General features: G+C 46.5%; 2 protein-coding genes across 3 annotated transcripts in view; one reads left to right on the top strand and one right to left on the bottom strand.

The window, feature by feature from the left end:
- The window catches only part of M1AP (meiosis 1 associated protein), a 139,947-nt gene that overhangs the window by 4,236 nt on the left and 111,225 nt on the right, over window positions 1-24,486 (top strand). The gene's annotated exons all lie outside the window — the stretch shown is intronic.
- Window positions 1,508-19,942, bottom strand: SEMA4F (ssemaphorin 4F). 2 transcript variants are annotated; one of them, XM_021005313.2, is made up of 14 exons: window positions 19,492-19,942; window positions 16,184-16,335; window positions 15,655-15,714; window positions 15,109-15,207; window positions 9,392-9,485; window positions 9,085-9,204; window positions 8,765-8,916; window positions 8,128-8,306; window positions 7,587-7,734; window positions 7,200-7,422; window positions 5,987-6,096; window positions 5,679-5,839; window positions 4,575-4,633; window positions 1,508-3,155 (listed from the first exon to the last, which is right to left on the bottom strand). In XM_021005313.2, the coding sequence occupies exons 1-14, from the start codon at window positions 19,706-19,708 to the stop codon at window positions 2,530-2,532; spliced, it is 2,400 nt and encodes a 799-aa protein (XP_020860972.1). In that variant the 5' UTR covers window positions 19,709-19,942; the 3' UTR covers window positions 1,508-2,529. The 2 variants fall into 2 exon arrangements, with proteins under 2 accessions (XP_020860972.1, XP_020860973.1); XM_021005314.2 differs by lacking the exons at window positions 9,392-9,485; window positions 15,655-15,714; window positions 16,184-16,335; window positions 19,492-19,942 and having other exon boundaries at window positions 15,109-15,188.

A 24,486-nucleotide genomic window follows, 5' to 3' on the forward strand; every position in this document is an offset into this window, starting at 1 on the left:
CATGAGGATAAAATGAGATATTTGTATAGTGCTTGTAAACCTTAATGCACTATATAAATGCTAATTATATTTTTGCCCTTGTATTCCTAAGGCCTATGGGTGCCTGATACATAGAAGATGTCCCCCCCAAATTCCTTGGCTAGGGTGATAATGAGTAACTGCTCACATTGCTGGTACTTCTAAGATTTACAAAGTTCTTTCTTCACCATCATCCTATGAGGTGGGTCTTAAAAGCAACCCATTTTACAGACTTCTCTGGCCCTGTTTCCTTAAGCTACTTTCCCAACACACACGGAAGGTAGAACATATCAGAGCCAGGTCTTCTGATTCAGGACACAAGGCCAAAGGAGGCTCTTTCCTCCTCAGAACAGCTGCCACTACTGACAGGGTTATCAGAACCTTTTTGTGGGTAGGGGCACAGAAAAGAGAGGCATGAAGTCCAGAGGCTGACAAAAGATGCTTTGGAGCTTGGCTTCCCCTCGGGGCAGGGGTTGTCAAACCAGTCTGGGGTTGAACAAGGACAGGGGCACCAAGCGAGGACTATGAGTTCATGTGTCCCCCTCTGTACACAATAGTCACTGATTGTTGGCTGAAGCGCATTTATGGGGGGAGGGGACTCCTGCTTGGTGAAGGAGCCATACATCTGGTTCTTTCCCTCCCCCCCTCCTTATCCAAATGTCCTCTCCCTGGAGGGCCCCGTCTTTGGTTCCCCTCCTCCACACAATTCCACTTTACATGGGGGCAGGATGATTGTAAGTCCTTGAAGTGTTTCTTGGGGACTCTGTTCAAAGTTTCAACAGCAGTGAGATCAAGGCTCACCTAACACCCTGTCTGTGTCTCCATGTTCCCCGCCCCTGCCATTCTCTCTCTTTTGTTCTCTATCATTCTGTCTCTGTCTTTCATACACACACACACACACACACACACACACACACACACACACACACACACCAGGACACCTCCAAGTTTCTGAGACCATTTTAATCAATCAATAAAGTTAAATATTCCATAAAAAATATAAAACTTCACATTCAATGTAGACCATGCTGACTGACAAACGTACCCATAGCTTGCTTACCCTATCCTATTTTCTCCATATTCCCATATTCTCTATCTACTCCCCCCACCCTGTCCCCATCCCACCATCTCCATCTCATTCTTTCCCCACCCCTAAACACCCAGTTTACTCCCACTATCTTCTTCCTCCATATCATACAGCTGGAAGTTACCTCAGAGGTCACTGAATCCAATGCCCCCATTTTACAGATGAAGCCCAGAGGAGGTCTGACTCGCCCAGAGTTGGGATGCAAATCAAGATCCCAATCTTCTGACTCAAGAGCTCGCCCTCTTTCTGCTATTGCTCCTCAGTCCTTTTGCTTCCCTTCCCATGCTTCCCATCCTTCCTCCCAGATCCCCACCCTCACTCCCAGTTCCCCCTTCATTCATATTCACCCACATGCCCACCCCATTCCCTTCCCCATCAGAGATCAGCAGGTCACCACAGTCATACACACAGGAGGTTTATAAAAACATGAAACTAAGCGGACACAAAAGGTTGCCCACCCCACCCCATGAATAGCTGCCAGCCATTAGCTTCCCAAGCACAGTAGGCTGAGGAAATCAGCCCAGAGGTAACATAGTAGAGGTAGGGGGGCAGAGCCCAGAGATATGCAGACATCTCCTTAAGCACACAAACACATACATCCACATTTGCCAGGCAGACACACATAGCCAGGCTTTTCCATGCATTCCCAAACACATATGTGTGGTCTAGGGGGCATACCAGGGGACCAGACTCTCAGAGCCCCCAAGTCTTAGCACATAGGGGTTCCCTTCACCACAGAGGCAGATAGCACCCTGCCTATAAATATCTCCCTCCCTCAGCGTTTTTACTCACACCTCTCAGGGACAGCTCCTTCTTCCTGGTGCCTGACCTCAAGCCCCTGATCTGTAGCTTACACAAAGCTGGGGCCATTGAGGTCACAGAAAGCTCCTACGTCCACCATCCCCCTCCTAGGAAAGACAAAAACCTATAGATCCCAAGATGAGGGATCAGGTTGGGGGACAAAGTCAATTCGTACATTCATACCCTCCCTTGATGAATCCTGTCTGGTGAGCTCCAGACACCTGCATACTCCTCAATGTCATTGGTCACTGGGGATCATAGGATCAGACTCACTGAATATCAGAGCTGGAAGAGACATTAACAACCAGCTGGCCCACCCTCCCCCACCATCATAAAGGAGGAAAGTCTAGAAAGAGGAAATGACTTGCCCTTGATCACCAAGGGAAGGCATAGCAGAGTTGATACTCAAACCCAAGTCTTGCAACTGCATTCAGTGCTCATTCCACTATTCCATGCTGGACTGATCCCAGCAGTGACTAGGGGTTATTCAGTCCCCAGTGGTCACTCAGGCCTGGTGGTTACTTGGGCACCAAGTAACCTGATGTAACACAGTAACACAGCCTAGCAGCCACCCAAGCCAGGCCCCAACAGTCTCTTGAGCCAAGTAGTCACTCAGCACATCTCTAAATGGATGTCTCATCACATGTGGCCAGTGGTGCTGTGGTCAGCAGAATGTGAGCTTGGTTTGGGCCTGGATGGGAGTCCCGTAAGAAGGACGGCGGGAAGCCATTGAGGCTACTGCCCCTTTTGGCCACAGCCAAGGCCAATGGGAGCCGCTCATCTTCTGGGGAGGGTGATGGGGAGGGGGGGTCATGACTGCAGCTCGTGGTCCCAGATGGAGGGGCCCCCAAGTCCAGCCCCACCTTGTTTCTTGCCAAGAGTTCCTGCTGTCGGTGTCGCTGACGTTGCCGACCAAGCAGGAGCAGGATTAGAGTAGAAGCCACTGCTCCCAGAATAAAGCCAGCCAGCCCAGAGCCCACAATTTGGCCACGGCCCTGGGGTTCCCCCCAGAACAAGTGGTAAGTAGCCACTACTTGAGTGGTGCCCCCCTCCTGGCATTTACAGGCATAGGTTCCCAGGGCACCCTGTGTCACCAACACCTCCAGCCCGTCTAGCCGAGGAATCACAGTATCTTCAACGAGCCCCCCTGGCCGGTGCCATACACAGGTCGCCCAGGCTGATTGTGGGGAACATGGCAAGACCACACGTGCAGCTGGGACCACAGGAACCTCAAGAATGAGAGGTAGTGCTGAAGAGAGACAAGGGAACAGATGGAGCCAATTAGGTGCCAAATCGATAACTACTACATTAACTTCTCCCCAGAGTTTCAACCCCATCATTTCCAAATGTCTACAGGGCACATCCTCCCTGGATGTCACAATGGCTCAATGTGTTCAAATTCAGCGTATTCAAAACTGGACTCATCATCCTCCCTAACCTAGTCCCTTATTCTCAATTTCCCCCTTTCAGTAGGCAGTGCCACCATCTTTCTAGGCACCAGGGCTCAAACCCCAGGTATCTTTGAGTCTTCCCTCTCCCTCACCCCCATCCCTTAACAACATCAGTTGAGTCTTACTGATTTTACTTCCACAATCTCTCTCCTCCCCACTCATACTTCTATCACCCCTTACCTGGACAGTATAACGTGCTCCTAAGAGGTTTCCCTACCTCTACTGTCTCTTCCTTCTTTACACACACTTTCCAAGTAACCTTCCTAATGCACATTAGTTATCTCTACCTTCAACGTCTCTCCACTACCTATCAAATAGAATAATAGAGTATAAACTTTGGATACTGGCATTTGAGAATCTCTACAACCTGGATCTGAGCCAGCCTTCTCTCAAATTATTTTATCTTCCCTACAAACTGGACTACTCTCTGTCCCCTGTTCTCATAGATCTTTCCCCTATCTCCCTGCTTTTGTTCATATTGTCCCCAACCCTCCATTGGACCACCACAGAAATTCCATTTGTTTGGGTTCCCTTCTCATTTAAGCTCAAACTCAGTGTCACCTCCTCCAGGAAGTCTTCCCTGGACCTTTCCTCCCATTTCCAGTGAAAGCTATCTCCCCTTCCTCTAAATCTCATAGCCCTTTGCTTGGACCTCTCCTAGCACCCATCCCACTCTCCCTTACATCAAAGTTACTTGGGTACTTGTCTTTCTCCCTATTGTATTGTAAGACATCTCAGATCTAAGTCTATGTAATAGTTATTTTTGTATCTCTTAGTGCTGAATACAGGTTAAAAATGTTTTTTTGAGGGGCAGGTAGGTGGTGCAGTGGATAGAGCACCAAACCTGAAGTCAGGAGGACCTGAGTTCAAATCTGGCCTCAGACCAAACACTTGACGCTTACTAGCTTTGTGACCCTGGGCAAGTCACTTAACCCCAATTGCCTAAAAAACAAGCCAAACAAAACCAACCAAACAAACAAAAAATGGTTGTTGAACTTAACTAAGAGAACTGGGCCAAAGAAAGATCAGGACCAGCAATAAGATCAAGGAAAAAAGAAAACAATGGGAGACAAATGAGGAGGTCTCTAAGAAGGGTCATCTCCAGGGTGGTATGAGTCTTTGGGTTCATGAGTGGCACTAGTAGACCCTTCAAATAGTTCTAAAACTAAGGCTTCTATATGCTCCTCTCTTTCCTCCTGTCCTTCAGCCACACATACCTCCAGGTTCTCTGGGGCAAAGAGAGGATGCATTTCCCAATTCAATGTCTTGGAGCAGCCTAGAATCAGGATGAAGGTCAGTTAAAAAAACAAACAAACAAACCATGGACCCCACCTCTTTGTTTCCATCATCTCCTTCATCACTCCCATATTGATCAGCTCCCAAAATTCCCAACTACTTCCTACTACCCTCTATCATTATTCCCCATCATTATCTCCTAACACCTCCCCATCATACCAACACTAGCCCCCGACACTTTTCTATTGTCCCCATCATTCCACCAACATCCCTCAACTTTGTTTTATCATTACTCATCAACTCCATTATCCCAACCTATCATCACCTCTCAAAACTCCATCACTCTCTAGATCATCTTGATCATTCCCCATTATTTTCCCACCACTGTACCCCTCACAATTCTCCCACTACCACCACTCATATCACCCTTCTTGTTACCTTACAACCTTCTCCATCATCATGTCTCAATAATCTATCACTCAACCCCTAACTACCATCTCTTTTGTTCCTATCATTCCCCCAATCACCCTTGATAATTTGTCCATCATCCACTAATCTTCCCCCCATAATTACCCCTCTTTACTCTTTCATTCCCTATCTTCTTTCCACACCTCCAAATCACCCTCTTCTGTCTCCCCATGGCAGCCCCAGTTTTCCCCACACTCCCCAATAGCTAAAATCTCTCTCTCTCTCTCTCTCTCTCTCTCTCTCTCTCTCTCTCTCTCTCTCTCTCACACACACACACACACACACACACACACACACACATTCCCCTAGAACATTGCTTCCTTTGTGAACTCCATGAAAAAATCACTATTAGGTATGAGGAGAACAGACCCAGACCTTGCCTAGAAAAAGCTTAAATCTGATATGGAGAGCACACCTGTGGGGAGGGGATGACAGACAAACAGACTAGAGGAACAGGGACAATAGACAGACAGACTAACCAATAGAGAAGAGATGTGAGACGGAGAGCTTGGCTGACAGACTGGGCAGAGAAAAGAGACATCACACTGGAAGGGCAGAGGTGACAGATAGAGACATGCTGAGAGGATAGAAAAACTCAGAATTCGGGTCACGCTCACCCCTCGCCTGCCCCAATGTGGGTAACACACGTCTTGAGCCGGGAGCTCCAAGCACAGGCTGGGTCTCGGGCCAGAATGCACTCTCTGCAGCTCTGGAGACGGCCACAGTCTGTGATGTTTACTTGTGTCACCTCGGAGCCAGAGCCAATCAGGAGCCAACCCTGAGGAAGCAGGGAAAATGGAAAATGGGCCAGCCCCAATTAGTCAAGAGCCAAGATGCTTCCCCCATCATAGTTATCAGACAACTTCTAGGGTTCGTGGGCAACACCCATCACCCTAAAGTCTGCTGAGTATGAAAGGCAACTCACATCACGAAGCTGGAGAGTTTCAACTGGTTGAGGCTCCAGGAATAAAGTCAGGTCCTCAAGGATGCTGAGCTGAGAGCCAATCTGTACTGCCCGGTGCAGGTGTCCATCCCCTGGGGAACAGGTGGCGGCTAGAACACCACTATGTGCATTGTGTGTGTGCAATTACCTCTGTGACACTGTGTGGTGCTCTGTAGGTGTAGACATGTCACTGTGTGTGACCATGTCGCCGTGTGGGCATTACCATGCTACAGGTGACCATGTACCCTACCATAATAGTCTGCCCTCTTCCTCATCACACGACTAGCCATGGCTGTCCTGTAGAAGTGTGATTAGGCTTGGACTATTGCAATGAGCTCCGTAATTGGTACCAATCCATCCCTCATGCATCTGGCAAACTGATATTCATAAAGCACAGGTCTGACCATGTCATTTATTCTACTGCTCAAGAAGTTCTGGGGGCTTCCTATTGTCTCTAGGCTTGAAGACAAATTCATCTGCTTAGCATTTAAAGCTCATCCCAGTCTGACTCCAGCTGACCTTTCTAGGCATATGATGCATTACTCTATGGCAGTCAGATTGGTGTACTCCATGTTCCTCACCCAAGACACTCCACTCATCCCTCAGCTCTCTGCTTTTGAGTAGGCAGATCATCCTCCATTCTGGAACACACCGCCCCATCACCTCTACCTCTTAAAGAGAGGCTGGCTTCCCTCAAGGCCCACCTGAGACCTTTCCTGATTCCCCCAGCTGTTGGCCCTCCCCACTGAAATGACCTTTTGTTGACTTTGTATATATTCTGTATCTACTTAGGCATTGTTTCCTTCCATAGAATATAAGCTCCTTGAAATCAGGAACTGTTGTTTTCATCTTTATAGCTCCAACACTAGGCATATGGAATGAAGGTAAGAAATGCTTAGTTGATCAGCTGACAGCAGGATATGGAACTATGACCAATGGGGCAGAGGGTGGGGAGAGGAGCTGCAGAGAGGCAGATTTGGGCTCATCTTAAGGACAAACTTTCTAATGACTTGGGCTATCTAATAGCAACTCTTTCACAAGTCACTGAGTTGCCTATTACCAGAGATATTCAAACAGAAGATGAATGACCTCTTCTCAGAGGTGTCATAAAGGAGATTCCTCCTCAAGCAAAGGATAGACTAGATGCTCTCTGAGGTCCCTTCCAAGCCTGAGATTCTAGCATTCCAGGATTCACCTGTCCCCAGGTAGAGTACATCATATTCTTCTCCCAACAAGCTTGGCACTCTGTGGGCTGCAACCCGGTGGTAAACTGTGTTGGAGGTAACCAGCAGGGGATGGCCATCAGCAGGGGAAACGGGCTGGTGCATAAGAGGGTGGTCCCGTGCAAAGGTAAGAACTCGGTCAGGCAGGGAAAGTGATGAGCCAAAGCCAAGCAGCTTCATTTGGTTGGTAATGCACTGGGGAGAGGAGAGAGAAAGGGAAGACATATGAGGAGGGACTAGAAGGGGATGGGTACTAGGGGTGAGTAAAGACCTGGGAAGAATTCCCGGGGGGGACTTATAGGGATATTCCCTGGGGAGGGCCCTGTCCTCCCTCCCCCTCCCCCTCCTTCTAGGCTCACCATTCCTGGCCTGGGCTGGGGGACATCACTGTCCATCACAGGCGTTCCCCTATTGCAGTCATGCTTGAATTCCCTAAAAGGGCCATTCATTGATGACCGGATATCTCGGGGGTGGAAGGCACAGATGGCAGAAATGGAAACCCCATCCCTGGGGAACAAGAGGTCAAGAAAGCCAAATGTTAGGGTGCTGAATGGGGATGACCTATCCCTGGGGTAAAGGAGTTGGGGTGGGAAGTTGGATGGGATAGGGAGGGACACTGGGGACCCTGAAGAAAAAAAATCTGAAATGAAGCACCAGAGACAGGAGAGCACTAAATTATCTTTCCATAAAAATATACTTATATCTAGAAAAGTTCTTAGAAATCAGTTTAATCTCCTCATTTTACAGATGAAGAAACTGAGACCCAGAGGGGTTAAGCAGCCTGCCCAAGATCACACCCAGTAAATGGCAGAATTAGGATTCAAACCCAGGTCCTTCAGTTCCAAATCCAAGATTATTTCTACTGCACCCTGCTGTTTCCCTCAGTACCTCCCTCCTCACCACTGGGAGGAGAAGACCCCATAGAAGAGGGGGACCCCTGTGCCAGGCTTCGGTCGTAGGGTGGCCACATCCTGCAGGATGCTGGAAGTTCGGCCATGTGTGGGCCCTGGGCACAGCAGCTCAGCTTTCAGAAATGTTGTCCACTTCCGCTGGAGAGTCTTCAGGCCCCCAAGATCTCCCTGGGGGCACAGAGATCATTATTTGGAGTCAGCAGAATTGGGGGTTGGTACTCCCAGATTCTTTCACCTCAAGATGAAGACAAAGATACAAATAGGGCGATAGAGACAGGTAGATGAGGTGGCAAATAGATGTTGATCCACAAAGATGTGGAGACATGGGGTTTCCATACATGGGGAGGTTAGCTCTCCAACACCCCTGCCCAGACTTCCCACTTTTAGGACTGGGACAGCAAAAATGGAGAAAGGTGGCATGATAAAGTCATGATGAAGAGGCAATAATGACAGGGACCAGGACAAGGGCATCAGGGTAATTATGGAGGAGGAAGGACAATGGCCTCACACAGACTCTCCACTCCCAGTATAGACAAAGACAGGGCAAAGCAAGAGGAAGAGATAGAGAGTTGGTAGAAAGGCTGAAGAAAGGGGCTAGAGCAGATGGGATAGAACAGAAGCCTCACCGCGCACACACGAGCCACGGTGGGGACCTTTATTGGTTGGTATATGTCAGAGTCTCGAGCCGTCTCCGTGAAGAAGAAATAAATTTCAATATCTCCATCCTCCTCCCCCCAGTCAGTTGGGCTCAGGGCTACAGCTGCCACAAACTTTGGAGCTAGGGAGATAAGAGACTTCAGATACCATGCCAGGACACACCAGACCCCTCCACCACTTCTGGTTCCCCTCCAAGTTTTCCTTCCTAGGGCCCTCCTCCAAACCCAAAGATCCTCCCCTCTTCTTCTATAGCAATGGTCCCCTAGATCCCCCTCTGCTGTCTTCCTACCATTTAGCCAGGCTGGTGTGACCTCTGTTCGGATCCGCTCCTCAGCTGGGCCTATGGCCCGAGAGATAATTGGCTCCGTCCCCAGAAAATTATTCATGCTGGCAGCATATAGGACACCCCCTAAAGAGAGACAAATGGGGAGGTGAGAAGTAAAGATGCTCTGGGGAAATAGTTTGAGGACAGAGATATTGTATGGAGAGTTATTAGGGACAGAGACACTCTCACAAGAGCAGTGGGGGCAGACATTTCTTCAGCAGAATGGTGGGAGGGACAAATAAATTCTTGGAGCACTCTGCCCCCCACTTACCAGACATTACAGCAGCCGACCGCTGGGTTGGCTCAAAAGGGCATTTCCCTCGGCCACTTTCTAGCCTTTCAACCTGATGGAAACTGGATACGTCCTATGGCCCAGAGAGCAGTGACAAGATCACATTGGAATCAGTGTGTGGGTCAACAAGGAGGTCAGCACAGGGGTCAGAGAAAGCAGGTCAATGTCCAGTCAAGGCATAGTCCCAGAGCAGGTCAATGTTAGGTTATGAGGGGAGGTCACAAGGAAAGGTTAGTCCGGGGAGCTCAAAGGCAAGGGAGTCAGTGTAAAGGTCACAGGAAAAGGTCAACTTGGGACGACAAAGCATCCATCGCAAAGGTGATGGATCATCACAAGGATGACCCATCAGCAAGGGTCATAGGGAAAGGAAGGTCAGCACAGGAAGAATTAATAGAGAGGTCACCGGGAAAAGTCAGTGGAGACATCAAAGGGGGTCATAGGGAGGGCTCAGGTTGATAGAAGACACCATTTTCCCACATACCACCCCTTGTCCCTGTACCCCTAATTGCCTCTGTTCTTCCCATCCCTGAGTGTTTCCTCTATCCCTGCCCTGCCCACCATGTCCATTAGGAGGTCCTACCCAGGTAACTTTTGTCTATATAAGAGAAAGGGCTACAGAGATGCAGACATAGGGCTTTCTTCTGAACACCATCGTGAATCTGCATTCAGTCCTCATACCCCTAAAGCCCCTCCATTGGCCCCTCCATGAACCTTCTTCTTCCCCCTGGGTTTCCTGCACAGAGAGAACAGGGAGAGGAGATCCCAGGTGGATAGATGGGGGAGGAGACACTGAGAAGACAAGGAGCTTTAACCCCAAGGCTAACAAATGTACAGGTGGGGGATCAGGGGATCAGGTAGTCTGCCAAGAACCAAGAAAGAGAAGTAGAGGTTGGGCTCAGCTGAGAAGGAGAAGACAAGACCGACTCATTGAGAGTCCAAGACATTCCAGGGACTCCTTTTGAAAATAATCTTCCTAACGAATACTTCTGGCCATGCTCAAAAACCTTCCCCATTGCATAGATGATAAAATATCAACTCCTAGGCCTGTCATTCCAGGCTTTCCACAGTCTGGCATGTTTACCTTCCCGGAAATGTCACACTTCTCTTTCCTCATCCGAATCGAATTCCACACTCTTCCCCAATGTCATTCTGCCTTCTCCCACCTGTGGGTATTAGCACTGGTTGCCCTCCATGCCTGTAATATACTTCATCATCTCTACTTGTTCAAATCCTTCTCTTCAAGGGCTAGCTTAGGTACGACCTCTTCCAGGAAGCTTTCCCTGAGCCCCCTCCTCCACCCAAGCTGAAATCAATCTCTTCTTGCTTGAGTTGCACCATCATGAAACCTTCAGTTTCATCTGTGGTGCACTTATCTATGCATATGTTAGATTTCCCTCATTAAATTGTAAGCTCCTTGAGGGGAGTGACTTTTTTTCCCCCAATCTCTAGGTCCTTAACACATAACAGGCACTTAATAAATGTCTTGTATAATTGAATTAAAATCTCTTATAACTCTAAGCCACTCTTGGCTTGTTATTTTGGCCCTATCTATAAAGTCCTCAGGAACTCTGAGGCAAGCTGGCATAGTGGAGAGGGCAATGAACTCAGAGTCTGGATAGCCCTGGATTCAAATCCTACCTCATACACTTATTAGCTGCATGACCCTGGGCAAGTCTCTTAATTGCCACCTGCCTCAGTTTCTTCCTCTGTAAAATAAGGGGGTTGGCTCTGTTCTCGTAGGTTCCTTTCTAGCCCTAAATCTATGATCCTACAATCCCTTTAGGGACAGTGGGCTTACTTTGGGACAGAAGGAAGGATAGGAGCAAGAAGTTGTGATACCTAGCTCCCATCACACAATGAGTGGGAACAAGATGATAGAATCCTTTTGGTATGGGGGTCGAGCATCCATGCCTTCATTTCAGATCCCACAACTGTCACCTTAGTTATAATGTCTTGTCCTTTGTCCAGTCCCTTGCTTACAGCTACCCTATGCCGGTACTATTGCAATAGTCTCCTAACAAGCCTTCCTGAAAGGTCAGGCTTTTCCCCCTCCAATTCTGCACACTAGAAGAAAAACCTGGGTTCCTATCCTGCCATTGACACTTACTAGCTGTTTGGCCTTGAACAAGTTATTTTATCTAAGTCTCAATTTTCTCATTTGTAAAACTCTACTAGCCACCTCATGGGGCGCTTGTGAGTACAACTTTAATGTTACAGAAATGCATTATTACTCTAAGTCACAGCTCTGGTCATGGTCCTTCCCTGCTCAAAAACCTTCGGTGGCTCATTAGCACCCCCATAAAGCTTTAGCCTGACATTTGAGGCCCTTGCTTCTTAATCCAGCCCCTACCTTTCTAGGCTTATCTTCCACTAGTCTCCAACACAAACTCTATGTATGCTCTGCCATTCTGGGCATCTTCTAGTTCTTCATGTACACTCTCCTCTTTTCCATATCCAAACTTCTACCTGATGCCATGCCAAGCAACCTTAGAGGGCAGCTAGGCCTACCCTTACTGGTAGAATATACCTACTTCTTGACAAGAGCTCCAATATGGTATCATAGAGGAGACAGATGAAAATTGCCAGTAGATAAGAACTCACCCCCCCATCAAGCAACCTGTTCTTCTCAGAGACAACATTAATTGTTGGGATTTTTTCCTGATACCAAACTGAAATTTTCCTCCTTGTAATTCCCATCCTCTTTTGCTCCTAGTTCTGCCCTCTGTGGTCAAGCAAAACAAGCCTTACCCATCATCCACATCACAACCTTTCAGATATTTAAAATAGGAATCACATTTTCCCAATCCCAAGTCTTCTTTCCTCCAGGCTAAGCCATGCTAGTATCTTCAACTAGTTTCCACTCTCCTTCCCATCCTACCCTACCCTCCTTGGGGTGAACCCCAGCTTGTCAGAGTCCTAAAACATGGCATCCAGAACTGGCCACAATATTCCACATAGTCTAACTCTCCTTTGCCTTAGTCAGGGCCTATTATTTTCTCTCTGTGCTGACTCACATTGAGCTTAGAGGTTATTAAAAGCCCAGGATCTTGTTCATATGAACTGCTATCGAGCCACACTTCCTTCACCTTGTCCTTATATGGTTGTTAGGGGTTTTTTGATCCCACATGTAAGCCTCAGATCATTTTAGTATTTAAGCTTCTACACTACTCTACCAAGGCTGGCAAATTCTTTTCTTGGACTTCTTTGCATATATACCCCTATATCCATTTTTTTATATGTCCTTTTCATAACTGGGCTCATCTAAGACCTACCTATGCACTCATATCCATCCCCTTGGATGTCATTCTGCCATCTTCCTCTTTGTGAATATTTGTCATTATATTATCAAAATTTCAACTTTAAGAATTTCCCATGACTCTTGAGTTGACTTCCCTTTTAGTCTCTGGCCATGGGATCACAAAACCCTCCATAAAAATGCAGGTAGGTAGCAGCCAATAAAAGGAGCAGGTAGACCAGTCCCTAGGGTGGGCAAGACCATTGGAGTGACCTGAAGGCTTTCCCAAGCCCAGAAGTAAATATAGGAAAATGTGTTCTGACAAGGGACTACTCAATTCACAGTGGCGATGGTGGGGTGCCAGAACACTTGCACATGCTAGTAGCCTATACCTGAGACTCAGAACAACACACAGCAGAGAGATATGAGTAGAGAAAGCAATTGGGACTACCAGGTGACAGGGGAGTGACTGTGTAAGTGTGCTGCTGAGAGGACAGTGCCAACCTGTTCAAGATGAAGCTGCTTGAAGACAAGGAGAGTTAGTGTCTTCACAACGATACAAGCCCTGGTCAGGCGTGGGAAGGAGACTAAACTTTTGACCAGATGGTATAGTACCCATGGCTGGTACTGTACAAATGTTAACACCATTTTACTATAAGGAGACTAAAGCTCAGAAAAGGGTGATGACTTGCCCAAGATGACACAGCTAATGTCAGAGCTAGGATTGAGACTGAGGTCTTCTGACTCCAAGTCCAATATGTAACCAAGAGTTAAGACCAACTAAAATGGGCATAGGCAGAAAAGATGATATGATTCCTAAAGAAATTGTATTTGCATATGTATGTATGTGCATGTATGCATCCATGCCTTTACAGTCATTGACATTACTGTTCTTTTTTCTATCCCAAAGATACCAAGTCAAATAGTTAAGAGGCATAGTAGAAAGAACACTACACTTGGGGACTGGGGTTCAAATTTAGCCTCTGCTACTTAAAATCTGTATTACCTTGGGCAGCTCCTTTCTCTCTGTTCTGCGTTTTCCCCTGCTGAAAAAGGACAGAACTCTAAACTCCCTTCTAGTTCTAAATAGTGTGATCTGAACTAGCTAGAGTTCAGGACCTCTAGACTTCAAGGGAAGACAACCAGCAGGTATTTTTGCAGCCAGCCAAGAAGGGCCCAAGAGAACGTACCTACTTAGCAGAACAGAAGAGGTATAACCCTGAGTACATCAGGGAGTGGCCTAGAAGCCTGGAAGCAAAGTCTGAGAGTGACAGGAAACAATGAGGTTGAGAATGGATGGATAGGTAATGAGAACAGGAAGCCACAGCATTTTCCATCTAAGTGGCCCTTTCAGACAGGCTCTCCCCATTGAGATCCCATGAAGGTAAATGAAGGGGTAGGCATCACTGATGCAGAGGAAGAAGAGTGGCCTCTGGAAGGATGTCAAGTCAGAATGCTGCTAGTAAGGACTGAGGATCTTCCCAGACCTAGGGAAATGGCCAACCACAAACCATCCTAAGGCAAGACTTCCTTCAGATCATGTTTGCTGAACCACTATACATTCAGAGACCCTTTACTCAAGAAAGCTTTTCTTCCTCCCTTGTACCATTGTCACACAGGGTGACCAATCTCTCTCCTCTTAGGGATTACATTGGTTCTGTCTGAACCCAGGAAACAGAATGAGGAACAAAATATGAGGTAGAAGATACAATATCAGATTTAGGCTCAATTCAAAGAAAATCTTCCTAAAAAGATATCTGTCCAAAGGTGGAATGGGAGGTTAGAGAGAGGAAATGCTCAGGTACAAGTCTAACTAGACATTTCTAAGTTGTCTTCCAGTACTGAGAGGCTATGATTCTGATTTCTTTGTCTTCTTTTACCTGAGCTCTGAGAGCCTGGAATAATGGAAAGAACACTCTTCCTTGGAGAGAGGAAACCTGGGTTCACATTTGGATTGAGACATATACTAGTTTAGACATATACCTTATGTATATATCTAAGTTTAGACATAAGACATATACTTGACCATATAAGTGTGGGCAAGTCAATTAAGCTCTCTACCTGAACTGTGGATTGACTCCTTTGAGCCACAGAAAGGAGATATGAGCAGGGAGCAGGGGTCAGGGGGCATGGCATGGACATAGACCATAGCAGTGAAATGAAAATGGAAGCAAGACTTGGTAAATGGGGGTGAGAAAAGGACGCAGGCATAGATGGGTGGTGGTATGAGGACTAAGTCACTGGCCTTCAAAGGCGTACCCTATCATTAACTTTATATATCCAGTAACCCTAACCTCTATGACCGTAGCTCCAGTACCATCCCATCCCCGTGTTGTCCCTGTGTCTCCTCCAACATTTCTCTCAGATACAACTCATGATGACTCCATATTGTAGTTACACCACCCCCACCTTTCCCATGCTCCCTCCCTTCCACATATTCCCTCTATATCTAGTCACTCACAATGATCCCGCACTGAGGGTCGAAGGCAAAGGTACCGCACGTGAGAAGGTGGGAGGCGTTGACCATGGCAAGAATCCGAATGTAATTATGACAGTCAGCCTGGGGATCAAATGTGTCAAACAAAGACAGGGTATCAGAGATGTCAGAATCAACCAGAAACACCAGGGACAGAGATTTCAGATACAGTCAGTAATGGTGAGAGACAGCTAGGGGTCAGAGAGGGTAAGTGATGGAAAGGGGTACCCAAGGCATCAGTGTTAGGTGGGGTCGATCAACGACTGAGTCCAGGGCAGCTACGTGGTACAGTGGATAGAGTACTGGCCCTGAAGTCAGGAGGACCTGAGTTCAAATGCAGCCTCAGACCAAACACTTGACACTTACTAGCTGTGTGACCCTGGGCAAGTCACTTAACCCCAATTGCCTAAACAAAACCAAAACAAACAAATAAAAAAAAGAACAACCGAGTTCAGTGGGGCTAGGGCCAGTGTGGAACAATAAAATATGGTCAGGCCAAGGTTTAGGGTTGGGGGTTAAGTTTATACTTACCTCCTTCTTGCCCTTCTTCCTGCAGCTCTGTCTGTGGGTCTCAGACACTGGCCAGTCAATCTGAGGAAGATTTAGGAGTAACCACCCTCTTCCCTAGGCTTCCTAATATCCCTCTACGTGGCCTTTAGGGACCAGAACCAGAGTGGGGAGATGGCCAAAAGGTCTTGCAATTTGGGCTCCTCAGAGTCTCCCCAAGGGGGCAGGGCGCTATAGTTTCCATGGCCTCCTGGTAGCTATGGTCTAACACTGTCCAGAGTCCCTGCAATTCCCCCTCCAAATTAGCATCCATGTTCTCAACACCCTCCCATGGGAAATCTATGACTCTTATTCCTCCATCCTCCTAGTTTGCCAAGGCCTCCTCTCAGCCCAGTCATCTTTATCTAATGCCTATTGATCAGCTTGAATCTCCCAGTTACACTGACCCTTCCCTCCACTCCTTTGACCAGCAGGAAGCCCGACCACACACCTCTATACCCTGGAGCTCTTACATGCCCTGAGGACTGGGTTCTCCCTCACGCCCATCTCTCACCTTTTGGGGTCTCCCCTCTGTGAGAGGCAGGGGCAGAGCAAAAATGGCATCCCGGGCACCCACATAAAGCGTGTTGGAAACAGGATCCACAAGGAGGATAGAGTAATTTTGGGTTTGAGGGGCAGAGAACCGGGTGAGTAAAGGGTCCGCCTCTAGGGAGGAAAGAGGAATTAGGAGGTAGAGGAAACATCTTCAGTCATCTGGCAAGGCCAGCCCTATTCTGCATGATTGCTATACCTATAATAGCCCAATGTCTGGCAGAAGTCTTAATTACCATTTATTATTACAATTACTATTACTATTAAGGTGTTTTTGTACCTTCACTCTTTTCTCTGCCTCCAGTCCTTCCTTTACACTGCCTAAATAATCTTCATTATGCATCGATCTGATCATGTCATGCCTCTTCTCAAAAATCCTCCATGGCTTCCTATTTCCTACCAAGTATAACTCAAACTCTCCTGCCTAGAATTCAAGGACCTCACAATCTATTGTCACCTTACCACTTCAGCCTAATCCCATGCTATTACTCTAGGTAAACTGGATTCTGTCCCTGAAACACACTTTGCACTTCCTCTCTTACACTCTTCCTTATGAGTGGAATTCCCTTACTATTCACCTGTTGAGATAATATTTTTAAAGCATTTAGCCCAGTGCCCTGCATATAGTAGGCACTTAATAAAAGTTTGTTCCCTAACCTTCTCCTTCGAATTCCTACCTAATCTTTTTTTTTTTTTGGTGAGGCAGTTGGGGTTAAGTGACTTGCCCAGAGTCACACAGCTAGTAAGTGTTATGTGTCTGAGGTCGAATTTGAATGCAGGTCCTCCTGACTTCAAGGCTGGAGTCCTATACACTGCGTCACCTAGCTGACCTTCTACCCAGTCTTTAAAGCCCAAGTCAAACACTATCTCTGTCACAAAGCATTCCCTGTTGGCAATGTCTTTTCCCTTCAGAACTCATATAGCATTTTGATTTTGCTTCTCTGATATACTTGTCATGTAATGCTGTATACTGTATATCTTTAATCCTCTTATTACATTGTATACTCTACAAGATGGGGGCATATACTAATCACAATAGCCTGGAACAGTAAGCACTAAATGAATATTTATTGAATTAACACATTTGTTAAATGAATGTTAACTGCTCATGAAGTCTTTAGGTACACTTGAGAATATATGCTATCCCCAGGTGCTGATAGCAGAGCAGCAAACAATTCAGCACACAATTCAGCCAATTGCTTTTTTCTATATAACTATACCTCTTTATTAAAAATAAAAGCATAAATACCCATTCATCTCTAATTTCTCCTCCTAAACAGTATGGTACATTATATCATAGGAAGCAAGGTTTAAAGAAATGCACTAAGATGTATGTTAAATGCCTTCTCTCATTAAACCATCCAGCATTATTAATTGCTATTTAATCTATCTCCAAAGTAAAAAGGAGAGACTGAAGGGTTACTAGTCATTATCCCCTGAGCACAATCTTGTTCCCTGGGACCTCACATAGCACTCTGTTTTGTAGCTTTCCAATATTCCAATCAGGTAACATTGGATATTATACATATGTTCATTCTTATCCCTCTAGACTACAAGTCCCATGAGGGAAGGGACTGTATTTTACCTAAATTAGTATCTCCCCTAGTGCTGAGCACAAGTACTCTGCACACCATAGTAAATTAAATGTTTGTTGAATGGATGTGACTGAAAAGAACCCTGTAACTTTTTCCCACTGATTCTTGGGGATTGTTCCCTTCCCAACACTAGGGGCTTGGGGTTGGACCATGCTTTGGCCCACTCCAGGCATTGACACCTTAAGGCAATATCCAAAGCTCACTAATCTTCCCCTGTATACCTGAATTATGCTTCTGCCTGTGGCTTCCTATTTTATCTGTACCTCTAGGCACTGACCAAAAATATCTTGGCTTTGCCTTCTGGTTTAGCTTAAAACTGCAGCCTTATCCTCTGAATTCACTGTACCTGCATACCCCGCCTACACAAAGTGATGCCATTATTATAGGCCCTTGTTTAAACACTCCATTCCATCAGCCTCACATAGCTCCCAGTCCTGGCCCCATCTGCTCAGCTCTGTCCTACTGCCACCTTTGACCCAGTGCTTACACTAAAAATGGTAAAGACTGCACCTCCATTCTGTGTGCACACATCCATAATTCTGCAATTGCCTCTCCCTTCCCCCACTCTCAAATCAGAGGAAAGACTTCCTCTAGATACTAGCTTGCCTTACTCTAACACCCCTTTCCCCATTAATCTTTGGAACTCAGAATGGCTGGAAAACTTATTTTGTTTAGGATTATGTAAGAGGGTTAATTAATAAGCCTAGCACCTCCCAATCCTTTCCAGCATCTGAAAAGAGGTCTTGCTTTTTTCTCTAAACACTTTAAAATACTGCTGTATAATGGATGGGATTAGGGAATGGGAGGTTTACAGGGCAGGAATGGGCTTTAGACGGGGGTCCTGGAGACTTGGAGGAAATAAAGAAATAGGGGAGAGTTCAGCATGCCGAGGGACAAGAGTGCTATGGGAATAATGCAGAGAAAGGAAAAGCAGAGATACAGAAATGAGAGGGAAGGGGAGGATTCTGGCCTCAAGAGGGAGGGGCAGGGTCTCACACACAGAGAATGGCGATGTGGGGGGGGGGCACAGCTATGATGGGTATGTGGTTGAGGGAACACAAGGACGGAAGATTTCTAAATTCAAGAGAGGTGGGCGTTGGGGGAGGGAGCTCTGAGCAGCACAGGGATGTGGGAGACACAGGGATGGGGGGTGGGGCACAGGCAATTCCCTGCTCAAGAGAAAAGTGTTTCGAGAATAGGGACGGGGAAGCTCCTGGTTTGGGGGGGGGGAAGGCTGGGAACATAAGGACGAGGGAGTTCTCTGAGCAAGAGAAAATGATTGAAAACATAGAAACCTGGGAGTTCCCTGCTCATGAGAAAAAAAAATATGTTTCGAGAACATAGGGACGGGGGAGTTCCCAGCTCAATAGAAAAGGGTGGTGACATTAGGGACGAAGGCACAGCTGGCTCAGGAAAAAAAATGGTTGAGAACATAAGGACACGGGAGTTCCCTATTTAGGAGAAAAGGGTTGCAAGCACAGAGGGGAGCAAAGGATTGAGATCGGGGGGAGTTCCCCGATCCGTTGCAAAGGGAGGCAGGCAGAGGCAGGACAAGCTCAGGAGAAATGGAGAGGCGCAGGATTGAGGGGGATCGGGGAATTGAGGGGGATGGCTGACCGCGGAGGGGCTGGGCTGGACTGGGAGGAAAGGGCGGCAGCGCAGCACCTGCTCTTACCCGACGCTGTCAGCGAGGTCCTGGGCACCGAGTGCAGCACGCGTCCAAGCCGGGGTCCGCTCCAGGCTCTAGCCGAGGTGCAGCTCACCAGCAGGACCAGCACCTGGACCCGCAGCGCAGCACAGGGCGCTGCCCAGACGGAGGTGGGAGCAGGGGCAGAAGCAGGATCGTGAGGCTGCTCGCGGCCCTGGCGGGGCCGGGCGGGGGACACCCGCATACTGATCGCCAGTCCGCCGGAGGTGGGTCCTTCCGAGGCGGCTGCAGCGGGCCCCGTAGCGCCGCCTCCCGGCCTGAACCTCGGGCTCCGCCCTGAGCCAGGTCCGACTGGGCCCGGTTCGACAGTCCCCAGCCCTGCTTGCGCTCCTGTCCGTGGCCGTGGTCGCCAGATGGAGTTTGGCCCGCAGGCAGCGCTTAGGGCAGATACCCCGTAAGAGCCGAAGCTGGATTCTGAACCCCAGCCCTGGCCCCGCCCCCGCAGGTGGCGCAGTGGACACGCCCCTGGAATACGGCCAATAGCGAGCCGCCTTCCCTGCGCCAGCCAATTGAGGCCTGGCGGAGGAAGGCGGGGCTCCGTGTGGGCGGGGACTGAGGCCAGGTAGAAGCTAAGAACAGCCCAGGTGGAGGCCCGGGATGGACTAGCTCCGGGAATGTTCTGAGAAAGAACCCCGGCTACCCACGGGTCTAGGCAAGAGAGCTAGACCCTGCGGAGATAACGGAGACCGGCCTGGGCTTTCACAAAAACAATCCCTGGGCTATTCAAGACAATCTACTGGGATTCTGACTGCGGGGCTGGACCCAGGCTAGGAGAGAGGAGGGGAGGGGAACCTTTTCCACTCTGATCACTGACAAGGGGCGCGGCGGGAGAGAGTGAAGGAGCCAGAGAGAAGAGTTCCTGCGTGGTATAGCATTAGAGGAAGATGGGAGTAAAATAAGCTATAGAGATACAGACATGGCTATAGATATACAATGTGTGTGTGTATATACGTTATCCTTCGTGGATCATAAGCTCCTGGAGGGCAGGGGCTGTTTCATTTGTGTCTTTTTATCCCCAGCTCATACGCTGTGTCCCGCATATACAAGTGCTTAATTGTTGATTGATTGATTGATTGCAATATACTTCTGTGCTCTGAGCAGCTTTCTAAGACTTTAAGTTGTAGAGGTGATAGACGGAGTTTCTTGATTCTGGAGTTACCTATACTTATGAAATTATAGGTCCCATTCCTATCCTCATCCTATACTTTTTAAACCAAGACATGTGTTTCTTAATTTTATTCTTTATTTTCACTCTGAGAGGAAGCTTGGGAGCAGAAGTGGGGTTCCAAAGTCAGGAATACTAAACCCAGACCATCTTTACTCCATCAAGGACCAAGGTAAACAGGTACTACTAGAACGCCTTAATACTAGCGCCTTCCCTCTGTTATCTCCAATTTATTCTGTATGTATTCTGTTTGTACATAGTTGTTTATGTGTTGTCTCCTCCACTAGAAAATAGAGTTTCATTTTGGTTTGGTTTTGCCTTTCTTTGTATCTCTATTGTTTGGTATAGTGTATGGCACATTGCAGGTGCTTAATAAATGCTTGTTGCCTGCCTAACTAAGGGAGCACAGCATGGCAGAAATTAAAAACTGGAAGGAACCTCAGAGGGCTCTTAGTCTACCAACACCTAAATAGGAATCACCCCTACAATAACACCAACAAGTGGTCAGTTGTAGATCTCCACTGAGGAAGATGCCATGTTCTCCTGAGGCAGTCCATTCTGTTTCTGAACAACTCTTAATCTATCTCTCTGCAACATCTACTCTTGGCTCCTACTCTGGCTCTCTGGGGCCAAGCCAAGCAAGTATAATCTCTCTTCCACATTCCAGTCCTTCCTGTATTTGAAAATAACTATCACATCTCCTCTAAGTCTTCTCTTCTCCAGGCCAAATATTTCCAGTTACTTCATACCCTATACATAAGTCCAGCCAGTCTATAATATTTCACAGTTCACATCTATAAAATTAAATTAAATTTTAAAAAAAGAATATAGGACTGATACACTTACCTGGTGGGACAAAGAAGGAGAATTCAGCTGAGCTCAGCAGGGTTAGAGGCCCAGAGACAAGACAGGCTACTGGGGGACACAGTATTTGGATTCTATCATAGTGGTGGTAAGAGGTAGAAAGCAAGAAAGTGGATAGTGAATACATGAAAAGGGAGGGCATAGCCCCATGAGTACAGGGGTCTTAATTTGCCCAGAGGGAGTCCTGGAGCTAGTATAGAGGCTTTAAGCAAAGGGGGGCTCAGAGAGGGGAAGAATTAAAGAAAAAGACCAAGTCTATAGTGGAGCACTGCAAGGATCTGTTTCTCTCTTCTGTTCAACATTTTAATCAACAATCTGGAAGAAGACAAAATCCTATTTTTAAAAAATCAGATTTGCTGATGACAAAAACTGGGATGTCAAAGGCAGAATCCAAAAAACCTTGACAGGTGAAAATAGTGTGAAAATTTTCGTAAGAAGGAAGCTTGTTTGGTTTGTTTCTTTTTGGACCAGTCCTGTGATCATCAGAGGGAACTCCCAGTGGGGAACCTCCCTCCACCAATGCAGATTGACAAATACTTTGAAACTTATAGCTTTAAATAGTTGCCTAGGGAACTCCCCATAAGTATTGAGATGAAAGATAATAGGCAGTTAATACACTGTTAGTGGAGCTGTGAATTGGTCCAGCCATTCTCAAAAGAAAATTGAAATTATGCAAAGAAAGTGACTAATATGTCCATATCCTTTAACCCAGATATCCCACTACTAGGAATGTACTGCAAGGAGGTCACTGAGAAAGAGACAGAGACAGAGACAGAGCTAGTGAGCATTGATTAAGCATTTACTGTGTGTCAGGTCCTATGCTAGGTATACAAATACAAGCATGCAACACAGTCCTTACTCTGTTACTTTCAAGAGGCTTACATTCTAGTGGGTGAGGAAGAGACAGAGCATAAAGGGAGCTACAGTGGGGGTAAGGGAGAAAAGGAAGGTTTCCCAAGCAATGACAAGATGGTTGGTAAGGAAGAGGAGTAGAAGAATTCCAAAGAACAGAATTGTGAATGAAGTGAATCATAGTTTGGGTTCCTTCTGAAATAGTGGTCCAAGCAGGCAACCACAATTCAGTTAAGTAGGGTCTCAGGTGGAGATTTTTCCAGAGTGGCAAGATGAAGAAGAGGAAGATGTTGAAAAGAAGCCTGGAGAGTCCAGTCTAATAAAAGAAAGATCCCATATACACCAATATATCAATTGCAGCATGTTTTGTAGTAGCAAAGAACTGGGAACAAAATAGATGACCATGGCTAAACAAGTTGTGTTACCTGAATGTTATGGAAGATTACGGAGGAATAAGAAATGAGGAATACAGATAAGCATAGGAAATTTATATGAACCAATGCAAAGTAAAGCAAACAGAACCAAAGAAGTAATGACTACAATTATATAAATGGAAATAACAATAAAACAAAAGTAATGATGTGAAATTATAGTGATCAAGCTTGGCCCCAAAGAAAAGGTAAGAGAAAATCTCCCCTCTCCCACTTCTTTGCAGAGGTGAGGGTCTGTGATTATGCAACACTGCATGTAATGTCAGACTTTTTCAATGTGTTGATTAATTTTGCTCAACTATTTTTTTCCTCTTTTTTATTCTTTCTTATAAGGGGGTGGCACTTTGGGTTGGTAATAGAAGGAAGATGCCAGTGATGTAAAAATGAAAGCTATCAATAACATTTTAAATATATATATGGATGGTTTTATCATTTGCAAGTTTGGGCTGAGTCAGCAATGTGACATGACAGCCAAAAAAGTTAATAAGGTTTTAGGTTGCGTTAATAGAAGCACGCTGTCCAGAACATGGGAGGTGATTGTGCCACTGTCATCTGACCTGGTTAGATGACATCTGGAATATTGTGTTCAGTTCAGAGCACTTCATTTTAGGCAGGATCCTGACAAACTGAAGTGCATCCAGAGGATGGCAATCAGCACGGTGAGAAGGCTGGAGACAGAGCCAGGCAAGGTTTGGTTGAAGGAACTGGGGATGAATAGCCTAGAAAGGAGAAAACAGAAGAAACATAATGGCTTTCTTCAAGTATTTGAAGGGCTGCCTTGTGAAAGAGAGATTACACTTTCTCTGTTTGGCCTCTGAAGGCAGAATGAGAAGCAGAAGAGGGGATTTGTAGAAAAGATAGAAAGAAAAACTTTTCAAAGGATTAAGTAGGTATAGAGACAGGACCTGTGATCTCACTGATATAGGGGACTTCCAAATGATGAGGAAATTCCCTCTACCCATGTGAATGAGCACCTCTACAATCTATAGTCTTAGAGACAAGTTGCCCAGAGCAATGACAGGTTCAGTGACTTGCTCGGAGTCAGGGACGGGTTGGAGCTAGACTGCTGTTTTATTCACTTACCAAGAGGTGTTCTTACCTGACAAAGTTCTGTATCACAACTAGAGTTAGTTTCTTTCAGCGGGGTAAGGGATGAGAAGAAGTGCGATGTAATGCATAGTATGTTAAAACTGAAGTCAGTGTTTGCAGTTCATCTCTCATATTTACTAGCTATATACATGTGTACATATACAAGTACCAACATACATCGTAGCTGTATGACCATAAATAAGTCCTTTAACCTTTCTGAGCCTTGGTTTCCTCATCTGTATTTGGCACCTGATCTGGGCTGCATCCTCTGAGTGTAGCTAACACTTCTCCTCTGAGGATTCTAGGGAGCTCTGAGGAACTGAAGGGAAGGGTGTTTTTTTAATACTATAGCTCATCTTTCCCCACCCCACACTGACTTGCTTCCCTCATTGATTTTTCAGTTGATATCAATTAATCAGTCAGACTTATTAGCTTTTAGTAAAGGGAATTTACTACTGTGATAGAATAAGAATGGTTAGTATATGACATCCCTCTAAAAGTCTGTGAAGCACTTTCTCATAAATACATAGAGAGTCCAGGAGAAAGTGGGCCCCAGCTTAA

Source organism: Phascolarctos cinereus, unplaced genomic scaffold (assembly GCF_003287225.1).
Source record: "Phascolarctos cinereus isolate Bilbo 61053 unplaced genomic scaffold, phaCin_HiC Scaffold_9;HRSCAF=440, whole genome shotgun sequence".
In the NCBI taxonomy this organism is placed as follows: domain Eukaryota; kingdom Metazoa; phylum Chordata; class Mammalia; order Diprotodontia; family Phascolarctidae; genus Phascolarctos; species Phascolarctos cinereus.